Source organism: Saimiri boliviensis, chromosome 2 (genome assembly GCF_048565385.1).
Source record: "Saimiri boliviensis isolate mSaiBol1 chromosome 2, mSaiBol1.pri, whole genome shotgun sequence".
NCBI lineage: Eukaryota > Metazoa > Chordata > Mammalia > Primates > Cebidae > Saimiri > Saimiri boliviensis.
In genome coordinates this window covers 207,773,280-207,792,903 of record NC_133450.1, presented here as the reverse complement: position 1 = coordinate 207,792,903, position 19,624 = coordinate 207,773,280, and the positions used below count along the sequence as shown (strand labels likewise).

Genomic DNA, 19,624 nt, shown 5'->3' with positions numbered 1-19,624 from the left:
ATCTGTCCTCTTATTTAGAAACAATGGGCTTCATAATGATGTTCACAGCTGTATATTTCTCCCTAAATCCAACCAAGGCCAGTTAGGAACACCCAGCCCTTGGGATGAGATAAACCATAGAGAATTTGTCTTTGGGGGTCATCTGGCTCAACCACCTTATTTATAAACAGATGAGTTTCTTGCCAAAGATCACATAGTTCAGTAAGAGGGAAAGGATTTGAACCCAATCTTCTTGATACCCAGCCCAGATTTCTGTCCTACGCTTGCTGACTTTATCTGATATTAATCGTCCTATCTTCTCCAGACCTCGATTCTCCAAGAGACTTGACTGCTACTGAGGTTCAGTCGGAAACTGCCCTTCTTACCTGGCGACCGCCTCGGGCATCAGTCACCGGTTACCTGCTGGTCTATGAATCGGTAGATGGCACAGTCAAGGTATTTTAAGTATATAACAACTTCTCACTACTAGTTGAAGCATTTTCATGATCTTCAAAGTATGGAAGAATGACCTGATGCTGTTTTTCTACCCCAATGCAACTGGGGAGCTGAAAAAAAAAATTAGTAGAGATTGGACGGCATGCCAGACCTTCTGAATCATACTCTCCAGCCTCTCTTTAACCAGACTCCAGTTCTGATAGCCAGCCAAGATCAAGAACCACTGCTTACAAGACGTGAGGACATTTTAGGAGCTGGAATCTTGATCCTTTAATGTTTTGTTGAACAAAGACCAAAAGGTTCCTCTGCATGTTTGTCATATGTATTATCTCACAGACGGTATCATTATATTATGTACTACAATTTGTTTCACCATGTTCTTATGACATCAGCTGTTAATACTGTTTTTATCCAGTGTTTATAGTATTTATATTCTCTATCCAATAACTTTATTTCTTTTACCTTTTAATTTGAAATAACTTTAGACCTTCAGACAAGTGAGGGAGATTTCCTAAACTCTACCTTCCAAACCTGTTATTTAATTTTTCATTTTTGTTCCCTTACTTTAAATTTCCAAGATCTTTTGCTTATTCTCTGCACATTCATCTTTTTCTAGCACTCTGTGTTTCATGTATCATCGTCTCTTTATCTCTAAGAATATATGTTGCTGGTGTTTTAGTCTATATCCTGCATAGCGTTTGTTTCAAGTTTCTCTGTTTTGCTGCTGTTGTTGGGTTGGGTTGGGTTGGGTTTGGGTCTCTACCTCTCATATTGGAGATATCCACCCACTGTCTATTGGTCGTGGTCTGTCTTTTGTATTTGAACTAGGAATGAAAGAGCTCATTGGAAGTTCCAACTGCACAGGCAGGGCTTGTCCATTCTGTGGCTCCCTGCAGAATGATTGGGCAAATACCCAACAGTTTTCTTGGGGGACCCCCAAATAACAGTGCCATAAAGCCTGGGCTCTCATTATATACAAACCTTCATCTTATTATGTTTCCAGTGTAACACCTCGGCCTCCTTGAAAACTGAGCCTGGTGGATTTGAACCCAGAGCCTCCTCTCTGGCTCAACCTCTCTAGAGAATAAACCTCAGCCACCATCTGGACAGAAAAGGGCAGTCATTTAGACTGTTGAAGGGAATAGGGAGATTTCAGGGTCTGTTTCTCACAAAAAAAAGCTTCTAAACAAATCAAACCTTTGTTCAACCACATTCCACATTGGCTTTCGAAGACATCTCTGCTTTTGTACGCATTCCTTTCCTGAACTTGCTGGACTCCGTGGCTTGCACTTAACAGCCTTTCACTGGCTCTGCCCATGCTCCTTAGTTAACCTCGGCTTTCTTTATTCGTTCCCCTCCATGGTCTCTCTGCCATTCACTTTCTACCTTCTTTTGACATGGCATGCCTGTTGCTGTCTCCTCTCCCATGCCCCTCATCTTTGTGAATTTATACCTTACATTCTCTTGCTCTCTTTTTAGTGGGTTTCAGAAAAAAGTAGAGATAAGTGGCTATATCCAGTCTTTCATTTAGCCAGACTGGACACATTGCTAATTACTATCATACCCCTTCCTGGAGTTGATATAACAGTGAACTATCTCACTGCGTGAGGTAAAGCAAATCCATTCTCTTCCCTGGGTGTCAGTGTTCCCATCTGTGAAGTGAATGCCTTGGTCTTATCTTTAAGGGCTTCTCCTGGTCAGGCATTCTAGGATTCTGTGTTTACCTGAATTGTGAGTCTCATTTTCACCTAGGGTACCCTAATTGCCTAGAAAATGACTTTGCATAGAAGCCTAGAGAGCTGACAGGTAATTGTATTCCTAAGTAATTCAATGAGCCCAGTTTTTTCCCTGACAGTTAATCTTTCCCCCAGGGACTAGACCAGGGCGGCACAAAGGCAGCTGGGTATTAAATGAGCACTCACCCCACTTTGTTTTTCTGCATGTTTGTTCACTAGCTTTATATGTCTTAGTTTAAAAAAAAAAATCAACCTGGTAGAGGAGAAAACAGTCCTAGTCAGGGTGTTGGGAAACCAGGATGCAAGATCATCCTCTGCCTCCAACAATTTATGAAATGAGAGCAAGTCTTTTAGCTTCTCTGAAACTCAATTCTCCCATTGAAAAAAAAATCAGAATGAGGTACCTTCTTAGTTCCTAGGATGCAGGAGAACCTTCCAGGAGTCTCTGCACTGACACATGACTGCCCAAACTCAGCTGGGTATTTGCAGATTGTAGAGAACAGCATTGCGTTTTGTTTACTAGGAGTGTAGGTTGAATTCCAATCCCAGACACCAAGATCATTTGCTGAAAAGAACTGGAAGCTAGCAAGATGACCTCCTGCAAACTGAAACCAATCACCTTTGTACAGCAGCACAGAGACCAGCCACAGACTACAGGCATAGTTAGAGTTGGTCAATGTGTCTCTCATGGATATCTCTGTTCTAGAAGAGAGGCATGCGGGGTCAGCTTAAGTTTTCATCATACCATGCCTATGGGGCTATATAATCATTTCCTAACTCAAGAGATCTGCAAACTGACTAAACATCCAAATCACTTGGGATGTTTCTTAAATATAGCCAGGCTCAACTTCTGGCTCTGATGATTAAGTCAGTCTGAGATGAGGCCCAGGCGTCCTATTGTTTAAAGCTTCCCAGAGCGATAAAGAGCTGTATTTAGGGACCACTGACCTAACTGACCTCTAAGTCCCTCCTTCTGTGTGATTCATCTTGCAACCAGATTAAGCTTCTTAAAGCACAGCTGGATTTGTGTCATTCGCATGTCCAAACACCTTCCAAGGCTCCCCCTTCCTTATAATGATCAACTTCAAGTTCCAAAGCTTAGCATTTAAACCGTACGGAGATCCTCACGCCCTATAATGATAAACTTTAAGTTTCAAAGCTTGTCATTTAAAGGCTCTTTATAATCTAGTAACATTTTCCACTGTTCCGGCACCTGAAGCTGAGTATGCTTGAAGTAGTTTATTACCTTCTCATATTATTTCATTTTATTTTTTAAATCTGCTTTACTCAAGCTTACTGATTTAAATATTAATCTCATCTAGAAAAAAAAAAAAAACTACCTTCACAGAAATATTTAGAAAAATATTTGACCAAATACCTGGGCCCCATGGCTCAGCCAATTTAACATGTAAAATTAATCATTATAATCCCATTCTCCCAATATAGTTTGGCAGGGCCTTGGGCAGGTGGTAGCCTCAGCTCTAGAGTCTACAGCAGGGTTCTTACTCTCAGATGCAGTCTCCGCCTTCTCATATTATTTTAACTTGCTCTGCACTTCTGGCCCGAGGACCTTTGCTTATTCTGCACCCTCCTCATCTCTGATATCTCAGCAGGCCACATGGACCCTGGCACAGAGTGGGTACTCAATGAATTCTTGTTGAGTAAATAAACGAATGGATGGGTAAATGAATGAATAAATAAAATGACTTCTTTTCTATACCCTGAGAATTTCTGTGACCAAAAGCCATTATACTCTTTCTTCTGCTCTTAGGAAGTCATCGTGGGTCCAGACACCACCTCCTACAGCCTGGCAGACCTGAGCCCATCCACCCACTACACAGCCAAGGTCCAGGCACTCAGTGGGCCCCTGAGGAGCAATCTGATCCAGACCATCTTCACCACAAGTAAGGAGGCCCACGGTGCAATCCGGCCTTGAGATCTAACTTTGAATCAACCCTTGACTTCCCCTTTTGACTTTAAATTTTTCAAACAAACCTCTGAAAAGAATCAATTCACTACTACTACTTGGAAGCCTGAGGAAGGCAAGTGTGGGAGGTTATGAGCATCCTGGTGAAAGGAAAGAAGGGAGCCCATCTGGATTCAATCCCCATTTCTATCACTTGCTATGTGTGCCTTAAGAATGCTACTTCCATCCTATAATCTTTAGCTTCTTCATCTATACAGGGAGATTAGTAATAATCCCTCCCTCAACAGAGTTTTACAAGGGTTTGTGAGGTATCGTATTTGAACTCCTAGCCCAGTATGTGGCCCATATAAATGTGTGGTCCTTTTATTGTCAGAGTTTAAGATAAGCTCAAAGCCTCTTCCTTTCTCCTTCATCATGCCAGTATTTACAAAGCCTGTCCACATTCAGAATCACAAATGGTCCTCCCACCAAGCTGGTATGATGGGCTGAATGCCCAATGTCCTAGTAGGGAAGCAGAGGCTTTCAAAGATTAAATGACCTTTTCAAGACTATCTTGTGAGTTACAGTCAGAATTGGGCTCAGATATTCCACGCCCAAGGAGCCTCCCCCTGCAACTGCCACGGAGTCTTCTGCAGATAGCAAACCTGCAAGTCGTTCCATTGGTAAACAAAAGTAGCATTCATTCCTGAGAATGGGAGGAGCTGGCCTTTGGAGAGCCCTGTCTTTCACAATTCAAGCGACAGTCATTCTGCACACATCTGCCAATGAAGGTGCTTCCTCTTTGCCAGATCTTATGCCAAATGCTAATGATAAATGTGTCCTAAAGATGCTCTTATACAAGGGCTGTGAAATAAATAAGAAAACAGCTGATGATACAATCTCAGATGAATGTCCTTGGGTCAGAAAAAAGAACTGCTATGACCATCAGCTCCTACGTCCATCTACGAGGCATAGTTCCAAGACTGCTTATTTCTATGAGTTTTTAATTGTTTGCATCACATTACTGCACTTGGAAATTATCCAGACATTCTAGTCAATAGAGCTAAGCTGAGACTTAAGCTCCAGCTCAGTCCTTCTGCTCTGTGAGCATCACCATTTCTCCTTATTCCACAGTTGGACTCCTGTACCCCTTCCCCAGGGACTGCTCGCAAGCAATGCTGAATGGAGACACGACCTCTGGCCTCTACACCATTTATCTGAATGGTGATAAGGCCCAGGCACTGGAAGTCTTCTGTGACATGACCTCCGATGGTGGTGGATGGATTGTGAGTACCACCAAGAACTGCAGAGCTCTCAGGCCTAGGGGAGGAGGGACAGGGCACAGCAGGGGAGGAGAAGAGGGTAATCTTGACACCCACATTTGTGAGGCCTTGCAAGATACTGCCTGTCACACAGAGGCCCTTGGGAATTCTCTTTTTTTTTTTTTTTTTTTTTTTTTTGAGATGGAGTTTCGCTCTTGTTACCCAGGCTGGAGTGCAATGGCACGATCTCGGCTCACCGCAACCTCCGCCTCCTGGGTTCAGGCAATTCTCCTGCCTCAGCCTCCTGAGTAGCTGGGATTACAGGCACGCACCACCATGCCCAGCTACTTTTTTGTATTTTTAGTAGAGACGGGGTTTCACCATGTTGACCAGGATGGTCTCAATCTCTTGACCTCGTGGTCCACCCGCCTCGGCCTCCCAAAGTGCTGGGATTACAGGCTTGTGCCACCGCGCCCGGCTGTGGGAATTCTCTCTTAAACGAAAGGATGGGAAACAAGCTGGGTACCTTTTGAAACGAGGAAATAAGTTTCTTGTAGTTTATCTCATTCGATCTTCATCAAACAACTCTGTGATGTATAAATGACAGGGATCATTGAACCCATTGCTTATATTAATTAGCACTGACTAAGGATTTATTATCTACCAGGCACTGTGCTAAGAGTTTTAGATGAATTATTCCAACCTCATTATCATAGGAGCTGGGTAGGATATTTTTAAATTAATAAACTTTATTTTTTTAGAACAGTTTTAGGTCCACGGTACAATTAAGCGGACAGAAAGTTCTCATCTATACCTGACACCCGCCCACACAACCTCACCACTATCAACATCCTGCACCATAGTGGTTCATTTGTTACAATCAATGAACCTACATTGACACGTCATTGTTATGCAAAACTGGATGGTATTTTTAATACCATATTTGGACCATATTTTCTTTTGAAACAAAAACTTTCACATATTTATTGCTGAATCCACCTTACTAGCACAGAGCATATACAAAAAGAGAAGGATATATTCCAAGTAAAACATGTTCAGTAGTCCAGATAGTGGTGACGTTTTCAGCTCGATATTGTAAGATGATCATGATCTTGATACAGCATAAATGTGCATGTCATCTCATGTGCAATTCCTCATAGACCCAGCTTGGTTCTTCTCCAATGTCTCCTTTTGGAGTTATACCTGATTTTATTACCAGTTTTCATCTGAATCGACTGGGGAATGGGACGATTTTGCTTTTGTTTCTTGGCCAGGAATCGCTTAATGATGAATTAAGCGATTTTTCAGATGAGAACACCAAGGCTTAGGAAAGAGAGGTGACCACCCAAAGTCACATGGCAAATTCAGGATGGACAGAGCCAGGGCCTGGTGCTCTGTCCACAGTGCAAGGTTTCTTCCTCTCAGAACAATGCCCTTGCTTTCCTGCAATAGCTTAAGTACACCCAGATTTATCGATATGTTTATAGGTGTTCCTGAGACGCAAAAACGGGCGTGAGAACTTCTACCAAAACTGGAAGGCCTATGCTGCTGGATTTGGGGACCGCAGAGAAGAATTCTGGCTTGGTAATGCAGCTCTGCATGTTTGTATCTCGAATACCCTCCTTGTCATTTTTTCTAACCCACAGTGACTGACCGGGCAGAGAGAAAGAGATGAGGAAGAAGCACTAGTTCTGGTGGCAGACACAGAATATCAAATTCTGTTTTTTGGGGTTTTTTTTCAGACGGAGTTTCGCTCTTGTTACCCAGGCTGGAGTGCAATGGCGCGATCTCGGCTCACCGCAACCTCCGCCTCCTGGGTTCAGGCAGTTCTCCTGCCTCAGCCTCCTGAGTAGCTGGGATTACAGGCACGCGCCACCATGCCCAGCTAATTTTTTGTATTTTTTAGTAGAGACGGGGTTTCACCATGTTGACCAGCATGGTCTGGATCTCTTGACTGTGTGATCCACCCGCCTCAGCCTCCCAAAGTGCTGGGATTACAGGCGTGAGCCACCGTGCCCAGCCCAGAATATCAAATTCTTAATGAAAAAGACTATTGTTTAAATGCTCTGAAACATTAAAATGTAAACCAAAAGTATCTAAGACAGATCTCAATCAATTTAGAGGTTTACTTAGCCAAGGTTAAGGACATGCCCAGAAGAAAAGGAACACAGAGCCACAAGAGCAACCTGTGGTCCATGCCTTTTTCTCTTTTCTTTTCTTTTCTTTTCAAAGATGATGTTGAGAGGTTTAATATTTAAAGGAGAAAAGTGGGCTGGTGGGGAAAGTGGAAGGATATGATCGCACTATGGAATCCACATGTTGCAAGATTTTAAAAAAAAAGAATGACAAAAAAAAAAGAGAATGGTCGATTACGTATTCATCTCACACTCAGCAAATCATGCATGTAAAGTACTCAGCACTTTACATAAGATAAAGGGAGAGAGAATAACTACCTGTGGAGATATCTGGCCTTTTATCTGTAGCATCTGCTTAGAGACAAAAGGAGAGGCAGTTTCTTGCATGACTCAGCTTTCAGTTTAATTTTTTTCCTTTTTTTTTGAGACAGAGTTTCGCTCTTGTTACCCAGGCTGGAGTGCAATGGCACGATCTCGGCTCACTGCAACCTCCGCCTCCTGGGTTCAGGCAATTCTCCTGCCTCATTCTCCTGAGTAGCTGGGATTACAGGCACGCGCCACCATGCCCAGCTAATTTTTTTGTATTTTTAGTAGAGACGGGGGTTTCACCATTTTGGCCAGGATGGAATTCTTTTCCTTTTGGCAGTTGAGCTGAAATTTGGAATTTCCCAAGTCAACTCTGCAATTCTATCACCCATCCATTCATCCATGCAACCCACCCTTTCCAACCACCTACCTGCAGAGAACATTGTTCTATGCACCACTGCTTATGCCAGGAAATGTTTATCATATTATCACCCATTGTCCTTCATTTGTAAGGAACTTTATTTTGTTTATTTATTTATTAGACAGAGTCTCACTCTGTCACCCAGGCTGAAGTGCAGTGGTGCGATCTCGGCTCACTGCAACTTCTGACGTCTGGGTTCATGCGATTCTCCTGCCTCAGCCTCCCAAGCAGCTGAGATTACAGACACCCACCACCATGTCCGCCTCATTTTTGTATTTTCGGTAGAGATGGGGTTTCACCATGTTGGCCAGGCTGGTCTCGAAGTCCTGACCTCAGGTGATTCACCCCCCTTGGCCTCCCAAAGTGCTGGGATTACAGGTATGAGCCACCGAGCCTGGCCTGTAAGACATTTTAGAGTTTAAACAGTACTTTCAACACCTTATCTCCTTGGATCTTCACTAATGCACTGGGAGGTTGGAAGTGGGGCAAAAATGTCAACCCAATTTTACCTGAGACTCAAAAACATCACACATTTGGTCAAGTGTTATACCAGCAAGCAGAAGAGTGAGCTTTCAGTCCATGACTTGTGCAATATGGCCGTTTTTTTTTTCCCTGAGACAAAGTCTTACTCTGTCACCCAGGCTGGAGTGCAGTGGCACGATCTTGGCTCACTGCAACCTACACCTCTCGGGTTCAAGCAATTCTCCTGCCTCAGCCTCCCAAGTAGCTGGGACTATAGGCACTCACCACCACACCTTGCTCATTTTTGTATTTTTAGTAGAGACAAGGTTTTGACATGTTGGCCAGGCTGGTCAAAAACTCCTGACCTCAAGTAATTCACACCCCTGCTTCCCCATGCCTCAGTGTCCCAACGTGCTGAGATTATAGGTATGAGCCACTGCATCGAGCTCATCCTCTTTTAAGTGTACCCAGCTGCCGCTTTTACAGAGTGAAATAGAAATAAGGGCCTCAGCCACCTGTGCTTCTTAGCAACCCTTGCCTGTCATCCACAGGGCTGGACAACCTGAACAAAATCACAGCCCAAGGGCAGTACGAGCTCCGGGTGGACCTGCGGGACAATGGGGAGACAGCCTTCGCTGTCTATGACAAGTTCAGCGTGGGAGATGCCAAGACTCGCTACAAGCTGAAGGTGGAGGGGTACAGCGGGACAGCAGGTACAGTAGCAGCTGCTCTTAGAGCCTACAAAGCCATGGAGACCTTCTTGGCATTTACAGCTAATTTCTCCATTCATCATTCTTTCATTCCTTCCTCACTAATGAAATCAACATTTATCAAATCAATGTTATTAAGCCGTTTATTAAATCAACAAATATTTAACTACCTACAGGGGGCCAATCCAGAAAAACTATCATTCAAATCGGTTGGATAGATATTTGGATCCTGAAACTGACTACATTGGGAATCAGGGCAATCAGTATTGATTTCATCTTTCAAAAAAAAAAAAAAAAAAGGGTCTTTCTTATCCAGTTTTAGATATCAGTTGTAGACTGATTAAAAAAAAAAATTCTCCCAAAGGCCTTAATATTCACCCAATCCAGCACTTCTCAATTTATTCAGGGCATATGCACTCACTGGCAATCTTGTGAATGTGCAGATGCTGATGCAGGTTGTCTGGGATGGGACCGAGATTCTGCATCTTCTCCAAGTTCCCTGCTGATGCCAATATGGCTGGTGTTGCTGGTCTGTGGAGCACACTTTGAGTAGCAAACTGTCCACTACATCACCTAACTGCTTGAATCTCTTCCAAGACATCCCTTGTCATCTAGTTTCAGCCTGCATCCCCATGAACAGAAGGTCCCTGCCTCTCAAGTGGCCCCTTTATTCCTTGTCTGGCTCATAACCTTCATTTAGGTTTTGAAGATTTCTTGGACTTGAACTGGTTTGATGTGGTTTCCTGGCTCCACATAGGAGGAGAAATAAATAAGGAAACAACACATATTAAGTCCTACTAGGTACCATTTTTTGTAGATATTCCCCTTGTATTCATCTCATTTACTCCTCATAAAACCATTTTATGAAGATGTTATTTTTATACACAAGAAGAAACAAGGGCAGAAGAGCTCAGAGATTTGCCCAAGGTAAAACAGCTTGTAGAAGGTGGATGTAAGCCTGGCTACAGAAAACTGTTGCCGACAGTGTTCTTGGTGACAAAGAAAGGTCATGACTGAGAGTGTGGACCACCCCATGCAACCCAGGCCCACTTTGGGTGGCTTTCTGTTATGTTTGTGAAAGCAGAAGAGACAGATGCTTGGCACATTTCCAACCTCCCTGAGCCCTGAAAGAAAACATCCATGTGGGGAAAACTCTCCAGACAAAAGGTTGCCAAAAGCCGGAGGCCTGAGGAGGCACTGAGCTCTTCTGAGATGGCAATTTAGTGATAATAAAGAGAGACATCAAAGGGCAAACATTGCTTTCTGTTTCTTGAATCCCTCAAAGAATGTTGGTATTTTATGACCTGGAAATAAATGCCTCTTTGGTTGAGATGGCTTCAGGCAAGAAGAATAATATTATAGGGCAAGCAGATTCATCAAGCAGCAGGAATGCGGCCTCTCTTCCTCTCTCTTTATACTTCCTTTGAGGAATGAGCCATAATATTTCCCTTTAGTGCGATTATATTTGTAAGGTTGTGTTTTCCTGTGTGATTTTTGGCTGCAGCCAGGTCCTCTGCAGGAGAGAATCCTGTTTCATTAATACCTACGTGCAGTCCTCAGGCTCTGGGTAGCATCATCAGTTAAAAAGGTATCTGGGTCCCTTTGACAACTTGCTTCAAATTATCAGGGTAAAATACCTCGAAGTCTTGAAATTTTTGCACAGAGCACTTGGCTGGGTTGAGGATGAGGAGATGCCACAAAGCAATGGCATCGCAATGCTTTGAAAATTTAATATATTAAATTACAAATTAGTTTCCAAATAGTACTATATGGAAATGGGCTTCTTGTCTAAGAATCACAGAACAATGGTCAGATAAAAACTTTAAAAAATAACTATGTGATACAGGGGCCGTTTAGGGACATCTAATGTCTGAAGGGCTTAATTATGACTAATAAAATTTATGTGTGGGAGAAAAGCATTCCATTATTAAATGCATGCTTCTCCTTGCTCTCTGAGGTCTTTTATGTAAAGGAAATGCAGAAAAGTCATAAAAATAACAACAATCATAGTAAGTATTTGCATGTCATGCCAGCTGTTTGGCATACACCTTTATATCCATTGTCACAATGGCACTGCTCAGTAGATAGAATCAAAGTGCTGGTTCCATTGAATAGATGTGAAAATTGAGGCTCAACAAGAGGCTTGACTTGTGCAAGGTCACAGCTAAAAAGTGAGAAGATGGGACTCGAAGCTGGACTCTCCAAAGCCAGCTACAGCCCTCTTCCCACCCCATTACGCAGCTTCTGTCGGAAATAAGTACTGGGGGTAACGCTCATGCCCCATTCAGTTCCACATTCAATCCTGACTCTGGGCTCCATGTTCAAGGCTAGTCCCACCCCCAGAACCTTCCAGCGGTCACCTCTAGTTCTCTACCCTTTACAGTCCAGGAGGGAAATTTCAGCGGGAGTTTTTCTGTTTCTCCCAGGTGACTCCATGGCCTACCACAATGGCAGATCCTTCTCCACCTTTGACAAGGACACGGATTCAGCCATCACCAACTGTGCTCTGTCCTACAAGGGGGCTTTCTGGTACAAGAACTGTCACCGTGTCAACCTGATGGGGAGATACGGGGACAATAACCACAGTCAGGTGAGTGGACCATGAGGGCCCAGAGCAAGCAGGGCTTGGGAAGCAGGAGGGGCTGATGGAAGCAGAATTTAACCCCCTATCCTAGCAGAGATTAGAAGGCAGGAAGCTTACTTATATAAGAACGTGTTTTTCCCAAGATGGTGAGCAATCTCAAGGACACTGCAGGTAGGTAAAATAGAAACAACACGGGTTAACGCTTGACAATCCCAAGGACAACCACTGGTCAAATGGATTCCAAACATAGAGAGGTTTCCTCACACAGAGCTTTCCTTTCTGTCTGAAACCCAAACATAAAGCAAATAAAAGTAGAGGCTGTTTAGGTGAAGCAGGGTTGATGACACAGAACCCCTGGACTGGGGCACCTTCAGGATCCCAAGAACACCTTGAAAAGTCTCCTCATTATGTGAAGACCAAGGCCCAGAGAAAGCTGACTTTCCTGAGATCAGAGTAAAGTTGGTAGCAGAGCCAGCTCTCCCTGCTTCCAGCACCTGGCATTTTCTCTGCACCACACACACCTCTAGCACTTCTTCTGCAGTCACAGAAACAGATTTTTTTCCATCCCCTGTAGAAATAGGCCAATGGATCAAATTCAGTCATCTCCCTTACTCAGAGCCCTGCCTACACTGGCACGTTCCTGAAAAGTATAAAGATAAGTGGGACTGGCCACTTAATCACAAGCAGGCACCTGCCCAGTCCCTCCACAGAAGTTAGTCACCATCCCAGGGAGGAGAGATGGGTGTTCCCACGTGGCCACACCATACTGATCCCTGGACCGCAAGGATTCTCAAGAGGTCTGATCACTGGAATCCCAGGGAATTAATGAAAATGCAAAGGCCCAAATTACACTTTATGACAACCCCAGGGATTCTGATTCAATGATCTCAGGCGAGACACAGCATCTTATCTTTTTGAATATTTCCATTTTTGTTGTCGGGTTTTTGTTGCTGTTGTTATCCACAAGTGATTCCTGACATGCAGCAGGTGTTGGGACCTGTTGCCCTTCAATATTAGTGACTTTGATACATGTGTTTATGCCCTAGTTAACAGCTAGCAAGTAACACCTGCAACCTTAAGTGTAGACCTTACCTTACATAATTTCTGCTACTTTTCCAAGCACTCTTACCTTCTGTATCTCAAGTGCTTATCACTTTTACCCTGCACAGGAATTGGGATGTGGTTTTTCATGCCTGTGTTACAGAAGAGGCAAGAGTTACAGGACATTTCTTGACAGCAGTCCTGTGTTGTTTCCATCTTATTGTGCTACTTCACCAATACTTCCATTCTGGTTTTGTTTTGTTTTGTTTTGTTTTTAATGATCTTTATTGCCCTGTCTCAAAACACCTGTGTAACACAAAGTTCTGGGAGAAAAGTAAGCTACATGTCAGAAAGCAAGCCTCTCTTTCCATCCTTCCATTCTGTTTTGGAAGAAGAAAGAGATGACATGGAATAGAGCCACAGGAGCTGAGCCCCAGCTCCGGCTCTGCTCCAGCTGCTGTGTGGCCTCTGTGAAGTCACTCTCCCTCTCTGGCTTTAGTGTCCACCACAGTACGAAAAAGTGTGGCTCCCATCCCTGAACTATTAGAGGAAAGAACCAGGACAAACGGAGGCAGCGTGTGCACCAGGCTGTTGGATTACCATACTCACTGTAACTGAGTGATTACAAGCACATTTGCCCATGAAATGAATGAGCCGTTCTTAAACCTCACGTCCCTATAAGACGCCGTTCATGTCAGTGAATGCCAAAAAATTAGAAGCAAATAAACTGTCTCTATTTATCTCCCCTCTCACTAGCCATTACCTTCCCCACAGTGGGGTAAGGGGCCATGTGGGGTTCAATGGGTGGACTCTACCATCTGCAGACTTCGCTAAAGGGTCAAACTTGGAACCTGGAAGCCAAGACACAATTACAGGCTTTTCTTGTAGAAAGCTTTGGCCAAAATTTCCAGGATATTTCCCCCTACTTGAGACTAGGGAAGTAATATTTACCAATCACCTACAATGTGCCCAGCTCTGTGATAACTCATTTACAAATTCATTTAATTTTCATCACATCTTTCAAGGCTAGCATTGTCAGATCTTAAGAAAGAAAAAAAATAGTAAAACTGAGGCTCAGCAAATATTGAGAACTTGTTTAAGGCTGTTTAGCTCTCAGGTAAGAGCACTAATATTAAACCCTATTTGTCAAGTTGCAAAATTTGTGTTTCATTCATGTTTTTTCTGCTATTCCATATCAAACCCCTATTAAAATACTCCATAGAAATCCTGTGAATTACAGACATACACACACACACACACACACACCCTGTATATAGCTACTCAATTCCAGAACCTCTAATCATGACCTTAATTCCTTCACAACTTATTCCTTAGGATGGCAGGTTTCATCAGCCACAGTTTGCTTCAAATGGCAGCCCAAAGCTCCATGCAAACTCAGATGACTCTTGACTAAGGTGAAAAATTGGGTCAGATTCAGCCAGTCCCTTTGAAAGTTTTCATAACCCAGACCAACAGAGAGATAGGCAAGAGGCAGCTGTGATACAACAAACATTCAAGTTGAAACAGAACTCATTTAGTTTGAACGACTGGGAACACCTTGCCTAACAGTAACCAACCTGGGGGACTTCTCTTTTCTTTTTTCTACAGGGAGTTAACTGGTTCCACTGGAAGGGCCATGAACACTCAATCCAGTTTGCTGAGATGAAGCTGAGACCGAGCAACTTCAGAAATCTCGAAGGCAGGCGCAAACGGGCGTAAATTCCAGGGACCACTGGGTGAGAGGGGAATAAGGCCCAGAGCAAGGAAAGGATTTTACCAAAGCATCAATACAACCAGCCCAACCATCGGTCCATACCTGGGCATTTGGTGAGAGTCAAAGCTGACCATGGATCCCTGGGGCCAACAGCGCCAGCACACACCTCACCTCCTATGCGATTTCTTTCTTGGCACCAAAGACACCAGTCTCCAACATTTTTCTGTTTTGTTGTTTCGATTCAGAAAAAATCTTCCAGTGATGACTTCACAATGGTTTTTATTTCTCTTGGGTGGCTCTGGGAATGGGAAGAGGGGTAGGATGTACAGGGGTAGTTTGTTTTAGAACCAGCCATATTTTACATGAAGCTGTATAATTAATTGTCATTGTTTTTGTTAGCAAAGATTAAATGTGTCATTGGAAGCCGTCCCTTTGTTTTTTTACATTTCATATGACAGAAACCAGATAAGCAGTGCTGTTTCCATTTTAAGGATATGATTAATATGATTAATATAATAATGATGATGATGGTGAAAACTAAGGATTTTTAAAGAGATTTTTCTTTCCAAAACATTTCTGGACAGTACCTGATTGTTTTTTTTTTTGTTTTTTTTTTTGTTTTTTTTTTTTGTTGTTGTTGTTGTTGTTGTTTTAAATAAAAGCACACATACTTTTGAGTTTGTTATTTTGCATTTTGTTGTTGAGTCTGAATTTCATGGAAAGTCCATCATTTGAACAAAGGGAGGAATGTTGGGACTGGAAAGGCAAGTAGGAATGGTGGTCAAGTGGGAGGGGCGGAAGGAGACTGAAGACTGCGAGGAAGGAAAGCACTGTTTTAAACAAAGTTGAACATGCTCGGGAAAAGCTTACAGGCCAGGCATAGTGGCTCATGCCTGTAATCCCAGCATTTTGGGAGGCTGAGGTGGGAGGATTGCTTGAGCCCAGGAATTGGAGACCAGCCTAAATAACATAGTGAGATTTTGTCTCTACCAAAAAAAAAAAAAAAAAAAAAAAAAAAAATTAGCCAATTATGCTGGTGCACACTTGTAGTCTCAGCTACTCAGGAGGCTGAGGTGGGAAAATCACTGGAGCCCAGGGGTTCAAGGTTACAGTGAGCTGTGATCACACCACCGCCCTCCAGACATTTAACAGAGGGAGACCTGTCTCAAAAATAAAAAAGAAAGAAAAGCTTACAACTTGAGATTCAGCATCTTGCTCAGTATTTCAAAGACTAATAGATTATGGTTTAAAAGATGCTTTTATACCCATTTTCTAATGCAACCTTTTAGAAACTCTTTGATATACATGAGGTGAGGATTGTTATTGCACAATGGCTAAGATCCCCAGAGGCAGACTGCCTGAGTTCAATTATTGGCTCCACTATTCCTAAGTTCCCTAACCTGTCTATGCCTCAGTTTCCTGTTCTGTAAAGTGGGGATGCTCACACTTCTTATTTCAGAACGTTTCTGTGAAGAATCAATTATGTTATCCATTTGAGGCCCTTAGAATGGATCCTGGGGTATAGTAAGTGTTAGTATGTTGTAGCTATCACCATTATCACTTTATATGAGATGGACTGCGGTTCATAGAAACCCAGTGACTTGATAGTGGCTGCTACTCAATAAATAATAGAATTTGGATTTAAACCCCAGTCTTCTGGCTCCAGTGTTCCTGCTCTCTCCCAGTCTCTTAATGAAAATTTCTCCATCTTTGAGGAAATGTGTGCTGCGGCAAAAGAGTGTGGGCTGCAGAATGGAGTATGGGGGAAAGTTCAACTGGATGCTCCATCAGGCTTCTACCTTCCTGAACTCTTAGAACTAGGAAGAATGTCTATTAGGAATATTGCCTTCTCCCCTACATCACAGTCCCCAAAAAGGGACAGAGCCCATGTTCCTTCAACCTCAGACTGAACACATCTAGTGATGGGGAACTCATTGCTGTGGATGGCAGATCTGTTCGTCCTCAGTAAATACAGTGAGTCGAAACCACTCAACATATAACATTTCTGTTTTTAAACGAGGGCAAGGAGAGTAATCCCCAGTTCATTCTCTTAGGGATTTTCAGAAAATTGACTTATTTAATAAAATAAGTCAAGTTTAGGCTGATAGGCCTCATTCAAATGGAATGTGATGGCTCTGAAGCAAGCATCGGAGGAATTTATGGCTCCAGCCATATCCTTTGTTGCTGAGTTTATCTTGCTTTAATAAATGCTGTCATGTTATATATACAACTTGCTGTTCCAGATCATAAGAACTGTTTGCATGCAATTCAGCCATAGCAACACTCTCCTGGCTGTATAAATCCAAACAAATGGGCTCCCTGCAGCAACCAGGCCTCAAGCTGGAGGCTTACCTCTTCATTGGCTGCTGACTTGCAAGTCTCTAAACCCAGGCCCTATTATCTCCTCTCCAGAACTGTGGATGTACCTAAGCTTTAAGGTATTCCCCACAAGCCACACAAGAATCAGATTGGGATTGGTTAAGAAACCACATCGAACAGGAGTCAGTAATAACCCAAATGGGAACAGGGCAGGCAACAGGGTCTGAGGCCAGGGCATTCAAAGACCACAGTCTCTAGTGTGAGCTTATCATTTCTCAAACAGGTCCTTCAGTCTCTGCCTCTGTGGCTTAGTTCAGGGAACCTCCTCCGTCTCGAAAGTTCCCTTAAAATTCCACTTCACCCTCAAGGCCCGGGCCCTATCCCTACCCCCATGAAACAGTCAAAACATCTCCATTGGGAAGTAATTTCCAGGGTGTTCGACCTTCCCCTTGATCCTTCCCTCATCTGCTCACGTTCTCCCTGCTCTGTGCACTTCAAGGCCATCCTGTGTGGATTACATCAATGATCCCCAGCTTCCAGGTGGGTGTCAAAATGGGAAGAGCCAGCAGGACATTGAAGGGAAGAGATTAAGAGTGGGGGTGGTCAGGGCACTGGTTGTCCAGCTCTGTCTATACAGCATCACTGTGATCACTGTGGGCTGTCAGTGCCCACATAAGAGAGCTGTAGCCACTGTTCACTGGCTGTCTCCATACAATTCTCTCTTCAGGTTTAGAAAACAGCTCTCTCACTTGCCTCTTCTGGCTTATGAGTGGTCACTGCACCCTAGCTGCTGCTAGCCTTGAGGACCTGTGCTAGCCTCTGTGGCTCTCCTCCATCCTGCCCACACCTTTGGAAGAAACCCCTCTCCTTTAACTCTCCTCAGGGACCCCGGCAGGCTCGTCCACCCTTGGGAGCACTGAATGCCACCGTTGGAGCTGCCTCCTGGCCTTAATCCATTATAATTTGTACTTCCTGCCTCTCTTCCTGTAGTGATTATTAGTCATTTAATGGCTTCCCAGCCTCCAAACTCCTTTCCAGTTTTAGGAAATTTGAGAAACTTGCCTCCCACCAAGGAAGCCACAAAGGAAAATATTCTTTCCTCCTCCCTTTGGTAGCCAGGGCATGGGCACGTAACTTGGGCTTTGCCGATTGGATACCCACAGAGGGACTTCTAACCTTTAGCAAGGAATGCAAAACAAAGAGTGTAGGACACTGGCTCCCCCATGGGGTCTAGCAAAGGGGCCATCTATCCGTGGGATCTGTGGCCCAGCACGTCTCTCTCTAACAGTGACAGTTGTTACCAGCAGTGACAAAGGCAGACTGGCTGATCGTTCCTACTACCTGGCCTCCTTTGGTTCCTGATAATTTTCTGTGCCTGCTTCTTCAAACTTCCCGTCAATTGTATGAGCTTCCTGATATCCTTCCAGAAAATTCCTTTTCTGCTTAGGTAGTCCCAGATGATTTCAGGTACTAGAAGCCAGATACCTTGGCTAGCACTTTCCTCTCTAGACCATGAGCCCGTGACACTGATTAACCTTCTTGTAGTCCAGCACTGTGATTGAGTCATCCAAGCATCACAGTCACCTGGAAACCGACGAAACTATTGTATGTCACATAGGAAACTAGGCCTCAGAGGGGTCAGGTGGCTTCTTGCAGCCGCACCGCTGGAATCAGACCAAGATTCACAGTCAGGCTACCTGATTCCAAAATCAGAGTTCTTTTCAGCAAGGATATCTTATTCATTTCAACAAACCACACTGAATGGAGAACAGCACTTTATTCATTTTACAAATGTTTGTGGAGCACCTCCCATGTGGATTTGTCAGTGGAAAAAAGAAGAAAAGCTCCCTGAGATCACAGTGTTTATATTCTAACAAGAAACAGTGAACGATGAATGTAATAAATGATCAAATGAAACGGTATAGTCAAGGGTACTAAGTATTGTGGGAAAAAGGAAAAAGTGAATGAGGGTAAGGGGACAGGGTCGCAGTGTTAAAGTAGGGTGGTCACACAGGTAGGGCTAAGAGAAACCCTCAGGAGGCACACAAGATGTGCTCAATGAATACATTTGTTGCACTGAATTCATGCTTATTTCTTTCCTTCCAAAGATGCAGAAACAGCAGTCCAAAGGGGGCTGGGGATTGTTCCAGATACCACAGCATCCAGGCAGTAGGTTCTAATGAGAACCCATCAGATTCTGCTCGCTCCTCTGCAGGATGCCATGACTGTCTGTTCTCCAGAAGGAGACACACCTTGAAGGTTCTTCCTCACTGAGCCTCCTATGACCTGTATGCTCTCAAAATAGCTGGCTACACAGCCCAGTCCTTCCCCCTTCTCAGCTTGCCCCATCCAAGCCATTCTGCCCACCATGCCTTGCCTAACCCCAGAAAATCAGAGAGCTCCTGTGGGCTATGCTCATCAGCCCTCTTCTCCCAAGATTCTCATTTCTCTTTTCATTTAAAAATCAGTATTAAGCACCTCTCCGCTTATGCCCAGCACTGCGTGAGCAAAACAACCACATTCCCTGACTCCAGGCAGCCTCTGTGCCCCGGAGAGGCCAGTGACAAACACATCATCAGACAAGCAAATGTGT

The 19,624-nt window shown here is 43.8% G+C and overlaps 1 protein-coding gene across 17 annotated transcripts in view; it reads left to right on the top strand.

Annotated features, from left to right (window-relative positions):
* Positions 1-15,181, top strand: part of TNC (tenascin C) — a 100,881-nt gene extending 85,700 nt beyond the window's left edge. For all 17 annotated transcript variants that reach the window (XM_074395238.1, XM_074395223.1, XM_074395224.1 and 14 more), the window contains 7 exons: positions 305-435; positions 3,943-4,075; positions 5,212-5,363; positions 6,827-6,923; positions 9,215-9,376; positions 11,800-11,963; positions 14,607-15,181. In XM_074395238.1, the coding sequence (XP_074251339.1) occupies positions 305-435; positions 3,943-4,075; positions 5,212-5,363; positions 6,827-6,923; positions 9,215-9,376; positions 11,800-11,963; positions 14,607-14,717 (950 nt within the window). In that variant the 3' untranslated portion in view covers positions 14,718-15,181. The remainder of the gene's footprint in view (positions 1-304; positions 436-3,942; positions 4,076-5,211; positions 5,364-6,826; positions 6,924-9,214; positions 9,377-11,799; positions 11,964-14,606) is intronic.
* Positions 15,182-19,624: the final 4,443 nt, after the last annotated feature.